We start from the raw sequence: 15400 nt of genomic DNA on the forward strand, positions 1-15400 counted from the left end.
TTTAATATTAATATCTATTAAATGATGTTTTTTACTCATATGTTTTTTCTGATCATTTGTATATGTTATATCAAAAATTTTAAATTACGGAAAACAAATTTATTATTGTGGGATTAATAGTTTAAGTAATTTATAATATTTAAAAAATTTTAAAATGATATATTTTTTTATCAAAAAAAATTTGTTCAAATAAAAAGTCAAAATTAAAATATTTATGTATTTTTATATGGTATATAATTTAATTTAAAATGATATATATATATATATATTTATTTATTTATATATGTTTTACTCTTAATACTTTTAAATGAGACTTTCAACTGATATGATTTTGTAATCATTTGTATCATGTCATAACAAAAAAATTTAAACCATGGATCACAAAATTTGAATGTGAGACTTTTAACAGTTTTAGCAATTATACTTGTTTTTTTAAATTCAAAATATAACTATACAGAAAAATCTAAATTTTTATTATATGGTTATAAATATGGTTGTTTAATTTATTTTAATAGTTTAAAATTAAACAAATATAATATAAGATACACTTATTTTTATCAACTATTTATTATTCAAAATCATTAATTGTCAGATACTTTAGCCAAATTGGGCAATTCTGTAATTTTATTTAAGGAAATAATGAAGCACATTAATAATGTATTTATGGTTAGTTTAATAAAAACGTATTATATATTTAGATGGACCAACATATTTCTCTAAAAATTTTAAGAATCATTCTAATGATGACATGTGGCTATAAAAAAATGTTGTAATGCTTCTCAATTAATATATAAGGGATAGTTTGGGGCATGAATTTGATTTAACCGTAAAATACCAAAGGTTTAGTCTCATTCCATTGTTCCCTGCACTAGCATGCATGAATTCTTATCATAATGACAAGTTTTCACAATACTGTGGTTTTACCCTTCTTGTAAAAGTACAATGTTTTGCATTGTATCGCGAAAGAATACATGGAGCTATATATTCCTCCGCCTTTTAATGTCACAAACTCTGTCGGAGTTACTCTCACAGAGGAAAACTACATTCTCTAAAAATCTTAGTCTGGTAAAATTTCTTGCCAATCACTAGTGGTTCAAGTGATTTTAATAAATTTTACAGGTTTATTTTGAGTGTTTCAAAATAATAAAAAGTTTGATGAAATAGTATAAAATATTTTTTTTCAGCCAATAATGAAACTGAAGTATATATTTAACTTTCACAGATCTTAAAGGTCTCTTAGGTTGAAGCCAAGAGAGAGTGCAGCTTTGTGAGAATATTTACTGTTCATTTCCTTTTGTTGAGTACTTTATCAATAATTTACCAGGCTGTGTTATTTTGAATGTCGCTCAGATTACGTACTGTTCAGTTCCCTTTGCTTAGTACTTTGCCAATAGTTTATTGGGGTTTGGATGCATGATTTCCTTGTAATTCATTTGGTAAAACTTATTAAAAGGCTTATTTTGATGGTTATGTGATACTCGGGATATGGAAAAATCAAGAGAGAGTGCAGCTTCTCCAGAGGGTGTGAGACGACGCAATATACTTGCCGTTTTAATTATTGTTTCGAACTTTGTCGTTTCTCGCAAATGCTCAGTACAAAGCTGTGCAAAATATTTGGCTTTTCCATTTTACTACGCATTTTCACGTTCATATCACAGATTCATATGCTATACTCATGTAAGGAAGAATTTATTCCAAGCATATATTTAATCCTTTTAACACACAAATAAGGATTACATCATATCAAAATACATCCAAGTGACAACACAAAGACACCAACACAAACATCATTTAGTACTAGCAAACCCCAAATCTCAGCTCCCAGATTCTCAAAGTTGTTTCTGCACTGCCACAGCTCCGGCAGTACTGCCTGCCTCTCCCAACCCGCTTTCACCGGAATCCGAAAATCCTTTAGTCCCTACATGTGCAACAAAACATTGAGTAAGCCACAAGCAAATATAAAGACACCAAAACCTTATTCAAAAGCATCAACAAGTAGTCAAAGACGAGTTAGTTTTACCAAAGGAGGAGCTAAGTGGTTGTGATGACTCTTCAACTGAATTTGGAGATTTCGGCTTCACCTCCTCCGTACCACCGAGCCAATAGTTGTACACCCCTTTAATCGTCCCCACTATTCCTCCTTTCCCTTCCTCTTGAACCGCCTCACCTCCTTCTATCTCCTCCGGTAACTTGTCGGAAGGGATCTTCTCCTCGGCTACTTCCTCCTTTATCTTTGCCTGCTTCTCTTCTCCAAGATTAAGTTTCTCCGCGACCATATCAGAAAACGCTTTGTCTTCTTCTTCAGGTGTCAGCTTCTCCTCCAGATGATCTCTACTCGCCACAAATTTGTCTTCCCCTTGTTCTGTCTCATCCACCTCACTCCCATCGCCAGAGAAAGGCAGTTTCGCCGTCACAGGCGATGCAGTTTCTTTGACATTTTCGTCCTCAGTAGTCAACTTATCAGCAACTGTCTCGACACTCACGGGACTCTCGTGTTGCCCGCTGGAGTAACCTGTACTTGAACCAATCATCTCTGAGTAGGTGGTGGGTTTTACCTCTGCCGCCTCGTACCTTGTCTGCTCAGCCTGCGAATCGAAATCATCTCTCTCTTTCGGACCAGAAAATTCTGGTGAGAAGTGATCATCATCAGTTTCTGTCGGCAAGCCTCTTCCCGACCCAATCTCGACTTCCATATCATCACTTCTTGTCGGAAAATTTTCGTCTCCTGGAAGCCTGGTGGGTGAATCTTTGCCGAATGTAGATTCAATCTCCTGATCAAACTCATAGCCTTTCCCCAAAAAATCTTCCCTCCGCTCAGTTCCTTCTTTTCCAGCGCCGTTATCCTCTCCGATTCCAGATCCGATCGTCTGTTCAAATTCATGTCCCTTCGGCTTAGTTTCTGGTTTCCCGTCAAAAACGGTTTCAGATTCGAAGCTTCTTGTCGGGAGATCTTTACCGAGCTCTGTTTCTGATTCGGACGCCAGCTCAGTTCCTAGTCCTGACTTCTTATGATAATCTTCTCCAGCTTCCCCACTCCCTACATTAACTAACCACAACAAACAAATGGTTACAGATTCATAAAACCCTCTACACATATCCTCAGTTACGGTCAAACTTGTTACCTTGTTGGGTGTTGGACTGATAATCAGATTCACCACTCAGATCGTCCTCGAATCTTTTGGGCATATCGGTGTTGACTTCTCGTTGACCACCGAGCAACCCATCTTCACCAGGAGTTGTCACGTCCTCTGTTTCAGAGAGCAGAGAGACGGGAGTGTTCAGTGGCTCGTGATGAGTCACATCTGATGTTTTTACAGGATAAGACGGGGCCTCATGTTCGTAAGCAGGATCTCGTGATGGTTCGGGGATGATTCCGGTGTAATCAGTTGAATCCTTCGTCTTTGAAGGAACGATCTCCTCCGGCGCCGGAAGATTTGTTTCTCCGGGATGAGTTAAAGATTCAGGTTGGCTCGTTTTATAGTCTCTCACATTGGGAACTTCATTTACTGTGCGTTATTACAGAGATATTTAAAAAAAACGTTGATGTAACAACAACATAACCGGTTGATCATGTAGTAATATTTAAGGGATAGGTTACAAAGATTTAAAACCTGGTGCGACATGCTTCTCTGACTCTGCCTCGTCAGATTCATCATCTTCTTCTTCTTCATCCACCACATCGTGGTCTTGCTCGTTGCCATCAGTGCCATGATTAGTAAGCCTGTTCTTGAGCTTCTTAGCTTTTGCCTTTACTTTCCCCAACATTCTAGATGCTCGACTCTCGTGATGCTCTTCTTCCTCTGTACTCGAATCACAATCAATCAGGGAGATGAAAAACCCCAATGTTTTTGAAACTAGAAATCTAGTGTTTGTATACCTGGATGGTGAATCTGGGTCGGATCCTCTGTTTGATCCTGACCAGAAGAAGGACGTGGCAAATCCATTTTCCAAAGCTTTTGTTTTCTCTCTTTTCCTAGCTAACCAATCAAAACTCTGTTTCTGTGTATTGTGTTGTGTTTTTCCTATGAGAAAACTAGAAGAGGATTTTATAGAGACGCCGAGAAGAGTAGGATGAGTTAACTTATGACTGAACGAACTAACCTCTGACGCGTGATGCGTCCATTTCCGTGTTGCCACGTGTGTGACTTTTGCTCTCTTAACTTGAATGCTTGTATTGTATATGTCGATATTTTTGATCTTTTTTCTTTTCCTTTTTCTCGATGTCGGCATGATATTAATTTGGAAAATGGTAGATTGTCCTCTCACTCAAAATTGAAAATAATGATATTTTATGTCGGCTGGATCTTTTCTCTGTGAGAGGAGCTTGTCAACGAAACTTCTATTAATAGTATGTCGACGTTAAGGCCCATTATCAATGGCCTATTGTCCTCTTTTCCTTCGTTCTGACAATAAAGTCGGTCCACGTCTCGTAAATTTACAAAATACATTTAGGAGGGTGTCGTATCTAATATATTAAAACAGAAGTCATGACTTCTTTTCATGTATGATTTTTTTAGTTTGGACCATTACTAGAAAATATCATATTTTACATAAGTTCATTATTATATCTTTTAATATTTTTATCTTTTATTTGAAATACAAATAAATATATTTAAAATGCTGTAACAAAATCTTTTTAAATTTACTTTCAAAAATTTGTTAGTTTAATTTAAACTAGATCTCGACCCGCGCAACCGCGCGGGTTTTTATTTTCATTTATTTTTATATAAACATTTTGCTTTCAATTCTACATTGGTATATATTAATATAATTTTATCATATATTTTTAAAACATAATAATTTTATCGTATATTTTTTTATTGAATTGGTTGTTTCCGGATCACGTTTTTTTTGCTAGAAAAAGATTGATAACTATTTAGTTCCTATAATGTAGTAGACATATTATTTAGTTCCTATAATCTAGAAAGTGGATTATTTAGATCTATAATAATGATAATATTAGAAATTAAATGTAACATGACTTTCTAGTAATAGGTCCATTTTGCGCGGGTTTTTATTTTCATTTATTTTTATATAAACATTTTGCTTTCAATTCTACATTGGTATATATTAATATAATTTTATCATATATTTTTAAAACATAATAATTTTATCGTATATTTTTTTATTGAATTGGTTGTTTCCGGATCACGTTTTTTTTGCTAGAAAAAGATTGATAACTATTTAGTTCCTATAATGTAGTAGACATATTATTTAATTCCTATAATCTAGAAAGTGGATTATTTAGATCTATAATAATGATAATATTAGAAATTAAATGTAACATGACTTTCTAGTAATAGGTCCATTAAGTTTATTTTTAAAAAAATCACACATGAGTCAAAGTTGTGACTTCTCTTTTAATATATAAGATTATCATAAAATATAATTAGAAATTAAAATTAAATATAGTTTTGGTTTATAAACAAAAATTTAAATAAAATGAAATTAATTAATTTCAAAAATAAATTTACTAATAATTTTTAAAGATTTTGTTAGAAATAAATATTTATTTCTATTTTAATTTTTTCAAATTTGTTTTCTAATAAAATAAAAATCATGATTTTTTGATGAGTGTTATTTTTATTTGGACCATCATTTAAATTTTCTATTAAATGTATATCACTAATGCAAAATTATGTAAAATATATAGATAAAAAAATTTAAACTTTTTTATCCCACGATCCATGACAACATGAACAGAGGAAACAGAGGTACATGAGGAACTACTTGAACCACTCCAACAGAACCCTATAGATAAAAAAAATCATAGAAAAGAATGTAAAAGCCAATTTGTGTAGTTTGATACTGTAAGAACTATCATCAACTAGTGTCACTGCTTCTGATAAACCTACTTAACTTTTTTCTTTTTGTTGGCTACGATCTTCCAAATTCATACATCACCATAAGATTGGAACACCCAAGTATCCGACTCTTATTACCCTCTCTCAATTATTTTGCACTTGAGCTATAAGAGCACTATTAACCGTAAGTGTTTAAGCCTTTAAGGGATGTTTTAGCATTTTTTTAATTAAAAAAAAAAGTGCTTAATTACACATCACAAGCAACAGCTGTTCACAGACCCCACGGACACGTGTTAGTATGCAATTAGTCATTCATTTAAATTTTTTTTTTCAAACAAAAAAAATTTAAAAGCTTTTTAAACACCCCCACTTAAACAATTTTAGCTTTAATGGTGCTCTAATACACTCGGCTCTAGGGCCACTAGCTGGTAAGTGAAAACTTAACAGGAAGCACATATATTATTCCATTTTTTACATAAACAAGGATTACAGCAAGAACACACAGTGGCTAAACAAAGGTATCAGCGAAACCACACAAACATTTCAAAAGCAAAACAAAATCTCAGTTCCCAGAATCTTGAAGTCCCCTCTGCCCGGTCAGAGCTCCACCAGAATCCGGAAAGCCCGTAGTCCCTACCATTACAACAAAACATTAGCAAAACCACAAATTAGAAGAGTTGTAAAATACACCAAAATGTTAATCAATTACACAATAAAGACAAAAGAACTTTTACCAACGGTGGAACCAAGCGACTGTGAAGACTGGTCAACAGAATCAGAAGACTTGGGCTTCACTTCCTCCGTTGTACCACCGAGCCAAGAAGTGACAGCTCCTTTAAGCTTCCCCACCATTCCTTCTCCTCCTCCTCCTCCTCCTCCTCCTCCTACTTTCCCTTCCTCTGCTTCACCATGTTCTTTTTCCACCAATGTCTGGTCAGCAAGGATCTTCTCCACAGTCACTTCAACTTCCTTTGTGCTCATAGTCTTCTTCTTCTCTCCACCTCCAAGATGAAGTTTCTCAGCAATCACCTCCGCTAACGCCTTGTCCTCTTCTCCAGGTGTCAGCTTCTCCGCCAAGTAGTCTCTCGTCAACACACCTTTGCCTTCCACTGGTTGCTTCTCCTCCGCTCCACTACCACCTCCAGAGAGGGGCAACTTAGTCATCACGGTTGATCCCGTCTCTTTAACCTTTTCGTAGACAGGTGTCAACTTATCAGCAACAGTTCCCGCCACTTTCTGTCCGTATCCCGTGGCGGATCTAGGAGTTGCCTCATCTCCAGCGGAGCTCTGGTTCTTCCCGCTTTCTCCGGCGTAACCTAGCTTTGAGGCGACGGCGTTCTTCGCAGCTATAGCTTTATCGGTCACAAACGAAGTCGCTGAACCTATCTTCTCTGTGTAGGTACTGGGTTTTGCCACGTGTGCCTCTTTCGGAGGAGAGAGTTCCGGTGAGAACTGATCATGAGTCCCCGTAGGTAAATCGCTTCCCAACTCACTCTCGACTTTCACATCATCACTTCTTGCCGGAATATCTTTCCCTGTTTCAGACTCGTTCTTCAGACCAAACTCATGGCTTCTTGTCGGAAAGTCACTTTCAAATCCTCGTCCTGGTTTCTCATCTGTCACTTTCATCCTACCGAGAGACTCAACAATCTCAGGTACTCCAGCTTCTCCACCTCCTACACAACAAGAGTTTAAAGTTTCATAACATAAACCATTCGGACACGATCCTTAAGCTCCTAAATAAAACCTCATTGTTTTAGCAAAAAAAAAATAAAAAAAAATAAAAAAAACCTCATTGAATGTTGTTACCTGCATGAGTGGGATCAGTAACCTTGGACTGATAATTAGACACGCCACTAAGATAACTCGACCCTCCTCCTGGACCAGCTGGATCTTCCTCCAACTCTTTAGGCCTCTCGACGTTGACTTTCCCTTGACCACCGAGATATTCATCTTCACCAGGAGTGATCGTCCTGGTCACATCCTCTGTTGAGGATAACAGAGACGCAGGCGTCTTCATTGGTGTCTGATGAGTATCTCTCCACTCATCCCTATCCGAAATATCTGCCGGATAAGACGCTGCCTCGTGTCTATACAAGGTTTCTCGTAATGGCTCAGGTTCAACGGGTTTGGTGTAATCTGAAGACACCACCGGAAAAGCTTTTGTCCCTGGTGGAACGATCCCCTCAGGTGCCGGAACACTAGCTTCTCCGGGATGACTCAGTGACTCAGGTTGACGCGTTACACCGCCTTTAGTATACACTGTGCCATATAGATATGAATTAGAGAAACCGTTAATGTTATAAAAACAAAAAAAAAAACGCTATGGTTTTTCTTTCAGGCAAGGGACAAACCTGGCTTGCCGTGCAATTGTGGGTCTTGCTCGTCATATTCGTCGTCTTCTATTTCGACATCATGATCGTGCTCATGACCGTGACCATGTTTGGTAAGACTGTTCTTGATCTTCTTAGCTTTTTCTTTCACTTTCTTCAACACTTTAGTTGCTCCTTTCTCTTGATGCTCTTCTTCCTCTGTTCCCACAATATATTAGACAAATAAACATATATGATCAGCTTGGTTTAGTAAACATTAGTTTCTGGTTTAATTTAATATACGCTCAATTTAAAGTGAATGAAGACTAATATACTCAAGTTTCTCTCTCGTTCTGTTATGAATTCGAAAATTTGAAATATTGAAATTAAAAATCTACTTGCGCATATGTATATACCTGGATGGTGAATTCTGATTGGATCCTCAGCTTGATCATGATCATAAGAACGTGTCATCTGTGACTGCATATCCATTTTCCAACGCTGTGTTTTCTTTCAAGGGAATCAAACAACAAAACTCTCTCTGTTTCTGTGTATTGTTTTTCTTCTTCTTGGCATTTCTCTAAGAAGCATGAGGAGGGTTTAATAGAGAGACAAGAGAAAGAGCGATGACATGTGGCCGAACCATCTCCCTTTGGCTTGTAACTCTCTACTTCTGTAGGATACGGACACGTTCGATGTGTATGTGTGGTCCTGCCACGTCTCAGTGCTTTGTTTTATACGTGGCTATGTTGCCAAATAAATCATTATCCTAAACCTAAAGAAGCCTGTCGACGTAACTTGTATTAAAAGGTCTGTCCACGTTTATTGGCCGCCCATCATGTGGTTTGTTTACATAATTACATATGCACTGTGTGGTGTTTAAAATACATTTAACGGCACATTGTTTTGGTCGAATTTTGGTACAGCACTATTTCAAATCTCACTGCGTGCAGCCTGCTGTCTCGAAGATAGAAAAACGACACATCGTTTAAAGTTCTCATGCACCATTAGTTTTGCTTTTGCTGTATAATGGTAGAACTAGTTTAGCATGTTTTTTTTGTAAAAGAAACTAGTTTAGCATGTTCTTCTGGTATTTTAACTAAACAGTTTCATGGAGTCGGATATTATCCTCTCAACAATATTTATTAATTGATTTTTAGTAGTTATCTTTACAATCATTTTTTTTAAATGAAAAAAATGATAACATGATCACTTACTTCTAAATATGGCATGGACTGTACCAAATTATGGCTTCTTAAAACAAATTACGACAAAATACAATTATAGAAATTTAAATGTAAGATAATAAGTATATAATCATTACTATAATTATAAAAATATAAACAAAAAAATTTAAATCTTTTTTTAATAAAGTCAATTTATTGATTTTAACTTGAATGTAAGTGATCTTCATGGAGTAATACACTCAAGTACTGCAGTACATAATAATGAAAGGAAAATTCAACGCCATCTTCAATTCGTTTTGCTAGCATATCTGCAACTTTGTTTGCACTTTTTCTTGTCCATTGAAACTTAACATTCTGAAATTTAGTCGCCCACCATTGAATTTCTCTTCTCAAAAGAAAAAAATTTAAATCTTATATGTGAATTATTATTAATTAAAAAAATATAAAAATAACTAAAAATACTCATTTGTTTTACTGGTATTTTATATATTTTCAAAGTTTCTAATGAGAAGTCATCCAAAAATTGTAAAAATATATGAATATATTTCTTTATTATATTTAAAATATGATTAAACTAGGGGATTATTAATTCATTGTTTATATTTCTGATTTCTTAAAATTTAGTATATACATGGTATTATAATTCATGTTTAAGACAAAATACATTTTATATATGTAAAAAAAACAGGTACTTTACATTTTATAATATTTCTTTCTGTAAATAAAACCTTTTGTAAAATATAGATGTTTTACATCTCCAAAATTAATTATTTTTACAAAATATCTTTTAATATATCATATTTCTTTTAAAATAAATATGTCATTAGTTTAAAGAATGTAATATTTATTTACAATTTTTCATATGATATCAAGATTATTGTAACATGAACGATTTCGGTTATAGATATTTACATTTTGATAAGATTTTTGAAATGTTATAAGATAATTTATAAATCACTATATAAAGGATACGAATTATTGAATTTGTAATATAAAAGTAAAATGTAGTACAGAAATATTTCAGAAAAATCAAAATTAGCTTTATTTAACAAAACTAAATGATTAATTTGTAGTTATTTAAAAGTTAAAAACATTATTTTGAAGAAATAAGAATTAAAATCAAAATTGTACTTTAAATAAAATTATTTTTAAAAAAAATATTATTTCTACGCGAAACATCTAGTAATCCTAGGAACTCTAGTAACATCCAACAATATATTTATTTTGTTGATTTCATTTCATATCATTGCTTCATAGAGAACGGTACTTTGGTGACAGAAGATGAGTACTTCCCAAGAATCTACCATTGTTCAAAGATGCCAGATTTTCTCATATTGAAGTAGATGAAGTAAACTTGAGGGAAGTATTCACTCTTCTTGAAATGATTGAACCCCATACATGAATGCAGAGACTTCTATAGTTATCAACTCTGAGGAGCTTGTAGGCTCTAAGGATTATGATGTAAAGGATGATATCCTCACTACGGATTGGTGTAGTGACTAGAGTTTAATATCAAGAGGAAGAGCCCTTCCATAATAGAGTTCCTTAGGCCATGGACACCTAGCGAGCAAAATAGGCTTTACATTAACACCATTTTTCTTTTTGCAGTTTCTATCTTACGCAGTTAATGGATCTGGAAGCCAAACAAAACTGGTATGGACAAGTAGAGAAGCAAACACAAACATACACATTCTTTATTCACTTTCTTGAAGATCATAATTAATGGACCATATTGTGGAGTCTCTTTTTTAAAAAACCAAAAGCATGTTGCCCCAAAAAAAAGGAACCATAAGCTTTTTTACGCAGGACATAGCTCATATAACTTTTGATAATTGGGGTTATATTAATCTTTTAGTAGAGACAAAATGCATTTCAGAAAAATAACCCACTGATTTTCTTGACAAAGTTGAAAGTAAATGTTTTATGAGAGAAACGAATTCTATTAACAACACAACATATAGTTATTCTTCGTCTATGATGTTACAAACAAATTGTATTAGCATTACAGAATACTAAAACTTCTTACCGTTCTTGAGGTTTCTGACAGCCATCACAAGTTGTTGTCTTTCTCCTTCAACCTCTGCAAATCTCAAGCTTATCTCTGAATACCTCTCTTCCATCTCTTTCAACTCTCTCTCCATCGAACTGTTTTTGTTCTTACAATAAGCCAATTCGTCTGATAGCTTCGCTAGATTCTCCTCTTTCTGCCCATTTTCCTGTGCCCTTGCTTCCATCCTGTTAAAATTGTCTGTCATATTAGAATCTCAACACAGAAAGATTTACTTAAAGTGTTGTTATATCTACATACCTTGCATCTAGGATCTTAGTCATCTCCTCTTCTTTTCTCCGGATATCGACTTTCAAGGTTGATACTTGCTTCCTCAGTTCTTCATTCTCCATTTTTTCTTGAACAAAGCTGTTCTGTAATTCACTGTACTGCAGGCTAAGACCTTCTACTTCTCTCTTCAGATTCCCAAGCCTGGTCTCTTTCTCATCGTTTGAAGTCTTACTGACAATCAACTCTCTCTGAACTGTCTTGGCTTCCTCTTTAGCCAAAGCAAACTTCCTCTCAAACTCATCTCTTTCTCTCCTCCACTCTTGTATCATCTTCTCCGTTTCACTAGCCGCTGCACTCGATTCTTCCCTCATCTTAGTGAGCTTCAGGACCTCGCCTTCAAGCATCTTGACTTTCATCGACAAAGCCTCGCTCTTCTCTTCCACGCTCTTCTTCACCTCTCTCTCTTGTGTCATCTCTCTTTGTTCTTTCTCTCGCATCTCCTCTAGATTCTTGTTCTGCAGACGAAGCTCGTTGGCCTCAGCCAAAGTCTTCGCTGTCAGGCTCTCGTGCTCACTCAGCTTCGACTCCATTTCTAGAGAAAGCCTCTTGCATTTCTCCTGAAGCCGCTCTGCAGCTATTGCGTTTTTCCACCTTGTTTTCCTCAGATTCTCCTCTGCCTTGATGGCTCTTTGCTCTTGCTCCGTTTTCTCCCTCATCATTGTCTCCATATCTTCTTCGAACGCTCGCGCTTGATCCTCAACTTCCTTCTTCAACTCCTTCACTTGACTCTCGAGCTCATCAACCCTAATCAAACATTCAGTGTACTCCAGCGATTGCTGCTTCAGTTTGCCTTCCAGTATCTCTATCTGAGACTCCAATTCTTCTATAACATCCTTGGAATCAGAGACTTCTACATGCCTGTGCTTTTCCTCCTTCAAAGACTCGTACTCTCGAGTCAGATCATCCAAAAGAATCTCCTGCTCTTCGTTCTTTCTCCTGTAAGACTCCACCTCCCAATCTAACTCTTCCATTCGTTGCTTCAGCTTATCTACCTCTTCATTGTCCCTAGCCTCTTCTAGTGACCTATTCAGAGAAGATATCTCATTCTTCTTCTCCTCCAACAACTCATTGAGATCTCTCACAGCGAGAATCAAATTAGAGTTAGACTCCTGCGTCCTCTGCAGCTGCAACTTAAGGTTACTAGTCAAATCCCTCTCACAGCTCAGCTCATCTCTAATCTCCTCGATCATATTACTCGAGTCCTCGCTGACGCATCTCATTCTGCTTTCAGCGTCAGCTTCGTCTCTACTCTTCTCCACCCTGAGCTTCTCGCATTCCTCCAGAGCTTCGTCTCTTTCCTCCTTGAGATGACCAACTTCCTTGGACAGTTCTTGAATCCGTTTGCTCTCCTTAACCGCCTGTTTCCTCAAAGACTGTTTCTCCAGCTCTGATAACTCTGACTGCCTCCTCAAAGCTTCCAGCTCCATCTTCAGCTTCTCCACAGGGTCGGTTGAGTCAGTGCCAAGGGACAATCCTCTCTGGAAACTGTTCTCGGGGCTGTTTCTTGACTCGACGTAGCTTTCGTCTGATGTTGAGCTAGCTGACCAGTCTGTGTTCGACCTCCTGTGCCCGTTCTTGGTTGCGGGAACTGAGTTGTGCCGTTGAGGCAAGCGTGTGTTCCCGTCCGAGCCATCCATCCACCCTGATTCACCAATGGAGTCAAAGGAACTTCCATTCTTAGCCGTGTTTACATTCAAGCTCCTTTCCTGCAAAAGCAATTCAAACATTCAATTCAAAAGGACTTTGAGAAAGTTTTATAAACTATCCAAGAAGAACCCTTACATCTTGGTTATACCCCTCCAAGTCATCATTGCTAGGTAGACTTCTGAAGCTATCCTCATTGGAGAGTGTTTGGTCTTTATTTTCCTCATTAAGTCTGCAAGAAGTTGTTTGCAAGTCAAGAATCTCTTCTTAACAGGTAACTCTGATAATTGATATACAAACTATGTTACCTTGGATCATTTGCTCCTTGGATCTTCTCAATTGTTATCTGCACCAACCAACACCAACACACACACACATCTTACTATATAATCTTTGAACCTTCTCAATACTCTAAAAAGAGAAGAGAAGAGGAGATTACATTCAAGACAGCACCAGAGTTGGCAAACTTAAGAGGCAACGAGACAGTCAACGGCTCTGCTTCCGTAAGAAAATCTGCAAAATCAATCGAAGCTTCTCCCAAAAATCCAGATTTGGAAGAACCCTGAAAACCATTTTTGGAAAAATAGAGAGAAAACAAAAGCTCAAAAAAAAAGTCTTCTCTTGTTTTTTTTTTGTCACAAGAACTCGAAAGGACATTTTTGTTGTTGAATTCACTCACTGTTGCAACAACGAAATGGTAAATCTTCTCACGAACAATCCCAGATTTGGGTTCTTTAATAAGCTTCACTGAGACATAGATTGGATTCTCCCATGAACAGATCCCTTCCTTAACCTCAGCTTTCTCCAGCTTAAAGGTTGGCTTCCCAACATCATCAGGTACCAATGAGATCATCAAAGCTGCTTTCTTCAGCTTTGGTACCTTCACATTTAAGGTTACATTTTTTTTATTCTTCACAAATCTTGAAACTTTGATAGATCTAGTCAACACCCATTGTCTGATTATTTGGTTTGGAGAATTAAAGAGAGACAAAACAAACACAGACCTGAGTTGCCTGAAACTGAAGCTTGAACACAGCTTTGATCTTGTTCTTGTCGTTCCTCCATGACTTAAACATTGTTTCTCTCGAAAAGACCAAAACTTTACAAAGACCTTCACCCAAGATTCATATATAAAAAAAAAATAAACAAGGAAAGATGTTTTCTGATCTGTTATCAGTTTTGGAAGAATGTAGAGAGGAAGAAAACAAAACACAAAAACTGGTTTTACAGTCTGTGACCACTTTACTTGTAGAATATAAAGGTTGATTGCTACACTTTTCAATGTGAAACTTAATAAGTGAGATATAAGTAGATTCCATCTAAAGCTTTTTTTTTTCTTACCTGCTTTTTTTATGGGTTGATTAACTTTAATTAGTTTAATGTTGAGTGAAAAGTGCTTTTCTTTTTAATGCAGTAAGGCATATGTAATGTAGGTGTTTTTCTATGTGTCCTTAATTTTTAATAGACATCCCAACCTTTTTTTTAGTACACACCCCAACGTCTCTTTAATTTCTGAGTAATTCTTGGGTTCACCAACCAATAGTGTTTGAGTATTTGATATTTGATATCTTTTAAAAAAGGAAACAACATTAAATTTCCAAATAAGATTATCTTTTTAAAATAAAACAATAAAAATACATAAAAATAGTTACAAAAATAAATAAATAAATATTTTTAAGTCTTTAGCAAAATACTAAACTCTATACCCTAAATCTTAAACCCTAAACCCTAAACCTTAAACTTTGGATAAACTCTAAACGTTTGAAAATCTTAAACCCTAAATCATACATTAAAAACTAAATTTTAATAACACTAAACCCTAAATCCTAATCACTAAACCCTAAACCCTTGGATAAACCCTGAACCCTTGGATAAATCATAAACTGTAAATCAAAAATATTTAAAATTAAACTCTAGAGTTTATGATTTATCCAAGGGTTCAGAGTTTACCCAAGGGTTTAGGATTTAGTGATTAAGATTTAGGGTTTAGTGTTATTAAAATTTAGTTTTTAATGTATGATTTAGGGTTTAAGATTTTCAAACGTTTAGAGTTTATCCAAAGTTTAAGGTTTAGGGTTTAAGATTTAGGGTATATGGTTTAGTATTTTGCTAAAG

General features: G+C 35.6%; 3 protein-coding genes across 4 annotated transcripts; all 3 read right to left on the minus strand.

The window, feature by feature from the left end:
* Positions 1 to 1678: 1678 nt before the first annotated feature.
* Positions 1679 to 4137, minus strand: LOC103852103 (low-temperature-induced 65 kDa protein). 2 transcript variants are annotated; one of them, XM_009128998.3, is made up of 5 exons: positions 3878 to 4137; positions 3612 to 3800; positions 3123 to 3506; positions 2021 to 3037; positions 1679 to 1918 (listed from the first exon to the last, which is right to left on the minus strand). In XM_009128998.3, the coding sequence occupies exons 1-5, from the start codon at positions 3942 to 3944 to the stop codon at positions 1830 to 1832; spliced, it is 1746 nt and encodes a 581-aa protein (XP_009127246.1). In that variant the 5' UTR covers positions 3945 to 4137; the 3' UTR covers positions 1679 to 1829. The 2 variants fall into 2 exon arrangements, with proteins under 2 accessions (XP_009127246.1, XP_009127244.1); XM_009128996.3 differs by having other exon boundaries at positions 2021 to 3046.
* A 2096-nt stretch (positions 4138 to 6233) lies between these two features.
* LOC103852107 (low-temperature-induced 65 kDa protein) lies at positions 6234 to 8839 on the minus strand. Its single transcript, XM_009129002.3, has 5 exons — positions 8533 to 8839; positions 8159 to 8335; positions 7614 to 8066; positions 6539 to 7480; positions 6234 to 6437 (listed from the first exon to the last, which is right to left on the minus strand). The coding sequence occupies exons 1-5, from the start codon at positions 8606 to 8608 to the stop codon at positions 6367 to 6369; spliced, it is 1719 nt and encodes a 572-aa protein (XP_009127250.1). The 5' UTR covers positions 8609 to 8839; the 3' UTR covers positions 6234 to 6366.
* Positions 8840 to 11160: 2321 nt separating this feature from the next.
* Positions 11161 to 14567, minus strand: LOC103852108 (myosin heavy chain, striated muscle). Its single transcript, XM_009129003.3, has 7 exons — positions 14290 to 14567; positions 13965 to 14165; positions 13725 to 13847; positions 13594 to 13631; positions 13424 to 13517; positions 11612 to 13347; positions 11161 to 11538 (listed from the first exon to the last, which is right to left on the minus strand). Exons 1-7 carry the CDS (start codon positions 14359 to 14361, stop codon positions 11316 to 11318), a joined length of 2487 nt encoding a protein of 828 aa, XP_009127251.1. The 5' UTR covers positions 14362 to 14567; the 3' UTR covers positions 11161 to 11315.
* Positions 14568 to 15400: the final 833 nt, after the last annotated feature.

The sequence above is a fragment of the Brassica rapa genome, chromosome A02, assembly GCF_000309985.2.
Source record: "Brassica rapa cultivar Chiifu-401-42 chromosome A02, CAAS_Brap_v3.01, whole genome shotgun sequence".
Lineage (NCBI taxonomy): Eukaryota > Viridiplantae > Streptophyta > Magnoliopsida > Brassicales > Brassicaceae > Brassica > Brassica rapa.

Bases quoted from the DNA above. Each gene is read 5' to 3' on its own strand.
- LOC103852103 (XM_009128996.3), bottom strand. From the start codon at position 3,944: ATGGATTTGCCACGTCCTTCTTCTGGTCAGGATCAAACAGAGGATCCG. The intron at 3,507-3,611 runs GTTTTAAATCTT...AATAACGCACAG, and splicing joins AGAGAAGCATGTCGCACCAG to TAAATGAAGTTCCCAATGTG. The intron at 1,919-2,020 runs GTAAAACTAACT...TTGCACATGTAG, and splicing joins ACCACTTAGCTCCTCCTTTG to GGACTAAAGGATTTTCGGAT.
- LOC103852107 (XM_009129002.3), bottom strand. From the start codon at position 8,608: ATGGATATGCAGTCACAGATGACACGTTCTTATGATCATGATCAAGCT. The intron at 7,481-7,613 runs GTAACAACATTC...CTTGTTGTGTAG, and splicing joins TACTGATCCCACTCATGCAG to GAGGTGGAGAAGCTGGAGTA. The intron at 6,438-6,538 runs GTAAAAGTTCTT...TTGTAATGGTAG, and splicing joins GTCGCTTGGTTCCACCGTTG to GGACTACGGGCTTTCCGGAT.
- LOC103852108 (XM_009129003.3), bottom strand. From the start codon at position 14,361: ATGTTTAAGTCATGGAGGAACGACAAGAACAAGATCAAAGCTGTGTTC. The intron at 13,848-13,964 runs GTGAGTGAATTC...AATGGTTTTCAG, and splicing joins ACCATTTCGTTGTTGCAACA to GGTTCTTCCAAATCTGGATT. The intron at 13,632-13,724 runs GTAATCTCCTCT...TGGTTGGTGCAG, and splicing joins ACTCTGGTGCTGTCTTGAAT to ATAACAATTGAGAAGATCCA.